The following is a 9,793-nucleotide window of genomic DNA, read 5'->3' on the forward strand; positions in this document are numbered from 1 at the left end:
TGACTGCGTGCGGCCCTTTGCGCAAGCGCAACAGTCCACCCCTAGTCGAGAGGCGGGCCCATAGGAACTCCTTAGAGGCTTAGAGGGGGCTTGGTAAGGCGGACGGACTGCTTCCGGCTAGAAGTTCCGGGAGGAGGAGGAAGCTGCGGCCGCCCGCGGTGGGACGCCGGGGCCGCTTAGCCCTCGGGCGTTGCCGTAGGGCGCTCAGGTAACTGGGGCGGGGCTGTGCCGAGCGTGAGAGGTCGAGGCCACGCCTCACCTCTCAAAGCCACGTCGGGCCCTCCGGAGCCCCAGCACCTCCCTTTCAGCACGGTGTTCAAGGCCTGACCCCAGCCTTGCCCAGTCTGTCCCTGCTTTTTCAGGATAGGATTCTTACCTGTTAGTGCCGCATCAAGCTGGCCTTCTCACCCGGGTGATCTCCCCCAATCCGTCCTTCCGCCCCACACACAGTTATGATAGTGAATTCCTGAAGTGAAACCTAGCTGAATGACCCAAGTGGAGACGGTCTGGAATCAGACAAGAATGGTATACTATTTTCCCGCCAGTGTCACAGAATGTTCCACATTTGTACAAGTCCCTGCACGACCCTCACTGTCTTGCAGATGTATTTCCAATCTGCATACTTTTCTCCATGTACCACTGTCACCAACATCCTGGTCACCATTGTTTCCTCCTGGACTGATGCAGTCTCTTCCCACCTCCTCTCCTGTAGCTCTGCCAACTGCTCTCCACACAACAGGCGGAATGATCTTTTTGCACTGTTAAGTCTGATTCGGTCACTTTCTGCTTAAGATCACTTAGTGTCTTTTCATTCACTTAGAATAAAATTCAAACTTAGCTTGACCTACGAGACTTTGGCTTGGCTCTTGCTTCATTCTCTTTGCGTGTCTCCTCTCAATACTGGTAGTTCCCAGAACAGGGTATGTAGCACTCTACAAGTGTTCAGAACACTGACTTCGCGCTGAGTCTCCCAGGAGTTGAATCCCAGTCCTGTCTGTGTAAGCTGTGTAAAGCATGCAAAGTAACAAGTTACGTTTATGAAGTAGATCGTCAGTAATTGGTTTCCATCTCCTCGGTAATCAGTTCTCATCTCAGTAAATGGTACCACCATCCATGGGATTGCTCAGTGCTCCAGCCAGAAATCTGGGAGTTACCTTTTGACTCCCCCTGCGCCTCACATGCAGTCCATCAGCAAGATCTACAAAAACATAGACCCAAACTGACTATTTCTCACCATATCCACTATTCTTGTAATCCCAGTCACCATTCTCTCACTTTGGGACTCACACAGCAGCCTCCTAACTAGTCTCCCCTGCTTTTTTTCTGACCCCCTTCAGTTCCATTCTTTACCTAACAGTCATCTTTCTCCTCACTTAAAATCCTCCAGTAGCTTCCCTTTACATTCAAATTAACATATCCCAACCGTCTGTGGCCTATTAGGCTAGCTTGCTTTCATCTTCAGAGTTAGGGCCACCTCTTGGGGAAATGATTTTAACCATCAGGTTCTCCACTTTGCAACCAAAGGACTCTCTAAAGCGCAAATCTGGGGCACCTGGGTGGCTCAGCCGGTTAAGCGTCTGACTCTTGATTTTGGCTCAGGTCATGATCTCACAGTTTGTGGGATCAAGCCCTGCGTAGGGCTCTGTGCTGACAGCATGGAGCCTGCTTGGGATTCTCTCTCTCTCTCTCTCTCTCTCTCTCTCTCTCTCTGCCATCCCCCGCTCACACTGGCTCTCTCTCTCAAAATAAATAAACATTTAAAAAATGCAAATATGATCATGTCATTCAAATAAACAGACCTCTCTGGCCTCTTATTGTCCCAGGATCAAGCTAGAATTTCTATGATTTGGCTCTTGCTTTCTTCTCCAGAGACTTTTTTTCCTGACCATGCCTTCTTGTTTTATATAGTACTTTATTGCCTTTACACCCATTTCCTTCTATTTCATGAATTCCTAGTTGTTTATACTTTAAGACCCAACATCAGTGGTTTCCTCTTTGAAGTGCACTGCCCATGCCCCACCCAGTTGATCATCTCCACTTCTGTGTTCTAGCTCATAGTACTCTGTAACCTCTTTTATAGTTTTCCATACACTGTAGTACTTGTCTTCTCTGAGTCCCTGGTGTGCTCCTCAATGGTGAGCACTGTGTTCCATCCATCTCTGTATGGCTGGCATCGAGCACAGTGCTTAGCACGTAGAGGATGCCAAGAATGAATAGATAAGTGTGGAGGTGGTGATAGAAGTCAGCGCTTGGAAAGTTGCAGTCACAGTAGAAGGTCACAGCCCCCTGTCTTGTGAGGACTCTCATGATAAACTGTCTGCACAGGCAATTAGCAAAACTGCTACTGCCTGATCATGTTTATTTTTTTCATAGCCATATCACACTCTATCATTCTCTTACTTATCTGTTCAGTTACTGTTGATCTTCCTCCACCATACTGTATATTCCATAAGGGCGGGGACCTTGACTGTGTTGTTCATCACGATATCCTTGCCACTTGGCACCGATAAATATTCACTAAATGAATGTGTGGCTACCACAAACATCCCCACAGTGAAAATCCTTCCAAGCCAAATAGGGGTAGAGCTTTGAAGATCTCATTTTGTTGGCATTTCAAGCAGGACTGTGGAGTAGAAGAAATGCCACGAATTCGGAATCAAGAAATCTGAGCTGTATGAACTTGGGTAGGCCCTTCTCTTGGCCTTAGTTTCTGTTTTTAAAATGAGTCAGAAAATAATCCCTTGAATTTATACAGCACACTGCTATTTACAAACCTCTTCACCGTCTATTGTTTCAATCTACTCTCCTATCAGAGCAGACATTATTATTATTTCTACAGAGGCTCGTAAAGTGTAAATGAACTAGATCCTCTGTAAGATCTCTTCTATTTCAAACACGCTACGAGTCTAAATAAGTAATCCCTACCAAAAGCAGTAGTATGAATCCCGTTTTCTCTTGATTTGGGCCTTATGTTATCATTTCCTAGTAGGATTTTGAAAAATCTGACCCATCGTTTAGGGGGATTCTGTGATCCGTGGTTCCCGACAGGTCCTCCATTTTGTCTCCTCAGCTTTCTACACTTGTGACAAAACAAGCCAGGAGGAGGGACACACACAGCCCTGGTAATTGTGGCCCGGCCCTCATTCTGCGGACATGGCAAACAAGGGGAACAAGAAACGTCGGCAGTTCTCCCTGGAGGAGAAAATGAAAGTCGTGGAAGCTGTAGACTCGGGAAAGAGGAAAGGCGATGTGGCAAAAGAATTCGGTATCACTCCTTCCACCTTGTCTACATTCTTAAAGGACCGCGCCAAGTTTGAAGAGAAGGTCCGGGAGGCATCCGTAGGACCCCAGCGGAAAAGGATGAGAAACGCTCTCTATGACGACATCGATAAGGCTGTTTTTGCTTGGTTTCGAGAAATCCATGCCAAAAACATTCTTGTGACTGGTTCTGTCATTCGGAAAAAAGCACTAAACTTGGCCAACATGCTTGGCTATGACAACTTTCAAGCAAGTGTGGGCTGGCTGAACAGATTTAGGGATCGCCACGGAATTGCTTTGAAAGCAGTCTGTAGAGAGGATAGTGACAGATTAATGAATGGTCTAGGAATAGATAAGGTTAACGAGTGGCATGCAGGGGAAATTATAAAACTGATTGCTGACTACAGCCCAGATGATATCTTTAATGCTGACGAGACAGGAGTGTTTTTCCAGTTGCTTCCCCAGCACACGCTTGCTGCTAAAGGGGACCATTGTAGAGGGGGCAAGAAAGCAAAGCAGCGGTTGACAGCACTCTTTTGTTGCAATGCTTCGGGGACTGAAAAAATGAGACCATTGATTGTTGGTAGGTCAGCCAACCCACGCTGTCTCAAGAATGTCCATTCCCTCCCTTGTGATTACCGAGCCAACCGGTGGGCATGGATGACGCAGGACCTGTTTAACGAGTGGCTGATGCAAGTGGATGCCAGGATGAAGCGGGCGGAACGCCGCATCCTCCTGCTGATTGACAACTGCTCGGCTCACAACATGCTGCCACGCTTGGAAAGGATTCAGGTGGGGTACCTGCCCTCCAACTGTACTGCCGTTCTGCAGCCCCTGAATCTTGGCATAATTCACACCATGAAAGTGCTATATAGAAGCCACCTCCTGAAACAGATCCTCCTCAAGCGCCACAGCAGTGAGGATCAAGAAAAAGTGGACATGAGGCAGGCCATTGACATGATCGCTGCAGCATGGTGGTCAGTCAAGCAATCCACGGTGGTGAGATGCTGGCAGAAGGCGGGCATCATCCCTATGGAACTGACAGATTCCAGCCCAGAAGCAGCAGCCAGTGAACCAGAGATAGCCACTGAAGAGTTGTGGCACTCCGTGGCTATTGCCACCTGTGTCCCAAATGAAATAAATTTCCAGGACTTTGTCACTGCAGACGATGACCTTATCATCTCTCAAGATCTGATGGACACAGAGGTCATCCAGGGCATGGAGGCTGGTGAAAATACAGATGAAGCTGGAAGTGAGGATGAGGGAGAGGCATCTTCACCACAGCAGCCAAAAATCACCATCACAGAGGCCATCTCAAGTGTACAGAAACTCAGACAGTTCCTTTCCACTTGTGCAGGTGTTCCTGATGCCGTTTTTGGACAACTAAATGGCATAGATGAATATTTAATGAGAAAAGTGACACAAACTCTTGTTGACTCCAAAATTACAGATTTTCTCCAAACAAAATAATGTAGGAATTAACTGTCCCTTTTAAGTTAGAAAATGTAGTTTACAAGAATAAAGTGAGTTTTGTTTTTTTTTTAAAGATAGGATACGGAACTTAAATTTTAAGATTTTGATGACAACGTTCCAGTCCTCTGAAATAATCAGGAAACTTCCTTGAACGGTATTTGGAAATGAAATTTGACTACTATGTGTGTTATCTTTTGATTCATCAGATGGTTCCCCAAGTTGTCTGCACCTTAGGGTCTCTTGAAGATCTTCAAAAAAATTTGCAAAGCCCAGGCCTTATCCCAAACCAATTAAATCACCATCACTGGTGATGGGTCACAGGCATTAGTTTGTGGAGCTCCCCAGGTAATTCCGATGTGCAGAAAAGATTATTGGATTGGCCACAGGAAAGTCAAACACGCTGTGGGGCTAGAGCCAACTTTTTCCCAGTAAGTCTAGCTCAGTGTTTTCCAAATGTTAGCTCCCATTCTGTGCCCAAAGAATTAACAGGAGTCACCTAGCATATTGACACACCTTGTAATACTTGAGGCTTATTGCTTATAGGGAGCTGGGGCACAGGGGAATACGAGGTGCATTAAAGAGGAGATACAATACAAAGCAGGAGGCATGGTATAATATCAGAAAATCCTGCTAATCAGGATCACGGGAGAAAACATACGGCCCAGTGTACCTCTCACTTTCCAGACAAAGTGAGAGGGAAGTTTGTGGGAGCGAGGACATGTGTGACAGGGTTTGGCTCATTCTCTATTTGGATTATTTGCACTGTTCTCCACACCTGTGGATAATCCAGCCTGGACTTTATGATTAAGATGAAGGCACACTATGTTTACCTTTACTGAAATTACTTCACTTTCATTCCTTTATGTTTGTTCTTCGGAGATATCTGCTAGAGCTGAGTTGATTTTAAGTTATTTAGGACTGTATAAACTTACGACCACATTTATAATATTAAAGTTGCTTTCCCATAAAGAAGGATATTATTAATATCCTTGATAACCTTTATAACCCTGGTATCTATTCCTAATATGTGAGACATCTGTTTCATTTTTAGAAGGTATGTACAATACCTGTCAGTGTTGTCGGGTAGATTCCCCCCGTGCCCACCCCCTCCCCCGGCCTACACACACAGCTTAATTTTGTGGTTATTTCAAAAACCCATGGCAATTCAGTAATTTTTATTTCTGTAGTCATTTTAATTGAAACACATATAAAGCAGATTAATTATAGAAAGTATTGCTTCCATGTTGAACAAAACAACAACAATCACAAAAAAAATGCTTAAATGGATTTTTAAAACCTTGTTTTGGATAGTTTTCAACAAACTAGTATAATTAAAAGTACTATACATATTTAAAAATTTTTTTAATGTTTATTTATTTTTGAGAAAGACAGAGACAGAGTGTGAATGGGGAAGCGGCAGAAAGAAAGGGAGACAGAATCTGGAGCAGGCTCTAGGCTCCGAGCTGTCAGCACAGAGCCTGTTGCGGGGCTTGAACTCACAAACTGCGAGATCATGACCTGAGCCGAAGTTGGACGCTTAACCAACTGAACCACCCAGGTGCCCTGTTATTTAAAATTTTTTTAAATTTATTTATTTTTAGAGACAGAGGGAGAGAGAATCCCATGCAGGTCCATGCTGTCAGAACAGAGCCTGACATGGGGCTCAGTCACATGAACCATGAGATCATGACCTGAGCCAAGACCAGGAGTTGGACGCTTAACCAACTGAACCATCCAGGCGCCCCAAAAGCACTATACATATTTTTAAATCCTTAATACTTAGGAGAGGAAAACAGTGCCCTCTGGCTGAGTCCTGGGGTTCCATCTCACCGTCAGCACCTTACCTGTGGTCACCATTTTGTGTCAGGGTTACTGACATGATTTTGAGTTTCTTCCCTCACCTTTCTTCTCCTGAAGTCCACTTTGCACATGTCAGATCTATTGACATCATGCGATGGCCCCTGCCCACGTGTCTTTGGTGTCTCCTAAATGCCTTAAAAAAAAAAAAAAAATAGATCATTCAGTTGAGTTTTAGCACCCTCTAGAGTTAGCTACAGCCTATGTTTCTAGCTTGCTTGTTCCCTACAATTCAGTGTATGTGCTGCTCCTGGATAGGCCGTTTTCTTCCACTCCAACCCTATGTCTGCTGGTGTGCCTTTACCTGAATGCCTTGCCTTGCTCCCTACCTAGGTAGGCCCTGAACATAAGGCCCTTCAAGAACTAACTGGAGTCCTCTTTCTCCGAGCCTTTCTTGAGGAATTAAGCACCCTTCTGTCTCTCAAGTCCTTGGCACTTTTTGTCTCTAGCACTCAAACACTTAAATGTTTATCAGTGTTCTGTGGCTCTTTGACTAGACTGTAAACTCCATGGGAGCAGGGACCCTTGTAACCTTAATGGTGCCTAGCACTGCGCTAGGCATTCATAGGCACTTCAATAAACATTTGTGTATAAATTGATATACACGTGTAATGTGTCAATGCCACCTTTTAAAAAAGCTGTTTGAAGCATTGATTCTACCAGAAAATGACTTGAAGATAGGGCAGGGCTGTCCTGTATTTAAAAGAATTTGCAAAGGTTTTCCATGAGTATCTTTGCCTCAAATATATTATTCCAGGTTATCATCTGTTCTTTGATAATGAAGAATTTCAACTGTTTCCTTCCATATAAAGGTATTGCAGAATTTACACACACAAGACTTTGGTATGAAAGGCTTTTTTTTTTTTTTAATTTTTTTTTTTAATGTTTATTTATTTTTGAGACAGAAAGAGAGCATGAACGGGGGAGGGTCAGACAGAGAGGGAGACACAGAATCTGAAGCAGGCTCCAGGCTCTGAGCTGTCAGCACAGAGCCCGACGCGGGGCTCGAACCCACGGACCGTGAGATCATGACCTGAGCGAAGTCGGACGCTTAACCGACTGAGCCACCCAGGCGCCCCTGAAAGGCTTTATTTAAGTGCCTTGCATATAGTAGTATTGAGTAAATATGTGCTTAAACTTGTTTTAAAAAATAAGAAGAGAGAGAGGGGGCACCTGGGTGGCTCAACTGGTTAAGTGTCTGACTTCAGATCAGTCATGATCTCATGGTTTATGGGTTCAAACACCACATCGGGCTTTCTGCTGTCAGTGTAGAGCCTGCTTTGAATCCTCTGTCTCCCTCTCTCTCTGCCTCTCCCCCACTCTCTCTCTCTCAAAAATAAACATTTTTTTTAAATCTCACATTCTTGACTCTATGTATCACATGAATTAGATCCTATTAGATAGAAATCATACCTAAAGCAGAACTTTTGCGGTCTGGTTTACACTGGATAAACCTTTGATCCTGTTGGACATTAGGGTTTTTGTTTGATGCTTTGCTTTTTAAACTAAAAGAATCTAATATTATCCCTTTTGAGTCTGCTGTCTTCATCAGGCCATGATTTCTCCCTGACCCTCCTGTCCCTCGTCCTCAACTTGAGGATTTATTTTACCCCAGTTGACCAATCCACTCTGTAGGCCAATATTCTGGAACTAGGCACCTACCTCAGCCGAGCTGTTAAGAGGATAAAGTATACCTGGCCCAGACTATGTATTTTATAAATGCTATCTATGGTCATTAGTTTCCATCCCTATTCGGAACTTTACAGGTACTTTCTAGAGGCAGGGACCTCCCTTGCCAGACCTTTTTTTCACTAACAGATCTTGGGGTTTAGTGTTCCGGAACCACCCAGCCTAATCATTAGATAAAATTCAAGTTTTCTTTGTCCTGTTCTTAAGATGGGTTCTTTCATTAAAAAGGAAAGAAGCTAAGAATTATTGCCTATTATATGCCAAGAACCGTTTTACTCCTTATCATTTAATCTTTCCAGAAAATTGCAATGCAAAAGGACAAATAGGCTCAGATAATGTATTCCAAAGTTGCATACCTCTTAAACAATTGTTCCTACTACCAGAGGCCATAGTTCTTTGAAGTGGAATGTTGTGGCATATTCTGGCCACCAGAGGGCAGAGGAAGACTACATAATGGAAACATTTGGCCAATCGAAGTATCCTTAGAAGCGGCCATGTGTAATTTCCCTGACATGGCAGAGATTGAAAAGGACGACAAGGAGAGAAAAGACACAGGATGTGAGACTTGTTCGGGCAACTAAGAAATAACTGTGACTTGGACCACCTTGTGATCCAATCCATTGCACATCTACCCCTTCACCAGGGACTTTTTCCAACCATTGATAACCACAGGCCATGTAATTGACCCTGGACAGATAGACATGCTCTGCAAATGAGGCAATGTTAGAGAATTGACTATCCATCAAACATATCCATGCTTGTAATAGTCATACATTGGACCTTATACCCACTGCTGGCCATGAAGTCTCTAAGGATGAAATACATGGCCCTATCTTCGAGGAGTCCAGTTAGGAGAGGAGAGAGGAAAAAACAACAGAATGGTAAATGCCATTTTAGAGAATATACAGAGATGAAGCCCAAAGGGACACCCTGCATGAGAGAAGAGGAATTCAATGGGAAATTTTGCCAAGAGCAAGGGACATTTAGTAAGAAGTATTTGGAAAGACTAGTAAAAAGCTAGGCATATGGGGCTGGGAGGCAACTCCTGGTGGAAGGAACAGCATAACAAGAGCGTATATAACAGTATTTTTAAACGGCCCATTTGGGATCACCTAAGGTCAGAGGTTATGTCAAGCAAAGGGATGTATGGCAGGACAAGAGGTTGAAGATGTAAGCAAGGGCAAAGTTTTTTGTTTTTTTTTTTTAATGTTTATTTTTGAGAGAGAGAGACAGAGCATGAGTGGGGAAGGGCCAGAGAGAGAGGGAGACACAGAATCTGAAGCAGGCTCTAGGCTCTGAGCTGTCAGCATGGAGCGCGATGTGGAGCTTGAACCCATGAGCCATGAGATCATGACCTGAGCGATAGATGCTTAATGGACTGAACCACCCAGGTGCCCCAAGGGCAAAGTTTTTAAGGCCTTGTTGGCTACAGCATTAGTTCTGAACTTATTCTGAAAACACTAGAGAACCACTTAGAAATAGCAAAGGTCCTTTCTTTTTTTTTTTTTTAAGAAAA

General features: G+C 44.2%; 1 protein-coding gene across 1 annotated transcript; it reads left to right on the top strand.

The window, feature by feature from the left end:
- Window positions 1-5: 5 nt before the first annotated feature.
- On the top strand, window positions 6-5,895 carry TIGD6 (tigger transposable element derived 6). The gene is made up of 2 exons (XM_042949425.1): window positions 6-208; window positions 3,071-5,895. Exon 2 carries the CDS (start codon window positions 3,154-3,156, stop codon window positions 4,726-4,728), a length of 1,575 nt encoding a protein of 524 aa, XP_042805359.1. The 5' UTR covers window positions 6-208; window positions 3,071-3,153; the 3' UTR covers window positions 4,729-5,895.
- The last annotated feature ends 3,898 nt before the right edge of the window (window positions 5,896-9,793 follow it).

The sequence above is a fragment of the Panthera leo genome, chromosome A1 (genome assembly GCF_018350215.1).
Source record: "Panthera leo isolate Ple1 chromosome A1, P.leo_Ple1_pat1.1, whole genome shotgun sequence".
Taxonomy (NCBI): domain Eukaryota; kingdom Metazoa; phylum Chordata; class Mammalia; order Carnivora; family Felidae; genus Panthera; species Panthera leo.

Coding starts and splice junctions, on each gene's coding strand:
- TIGD6 (XM_042949425.1), top strand. CDS start 3,154: ATGGCAAACAAGGGGAACAAGAAACGTCGGCAGTTCTCCCTGGAGGAG.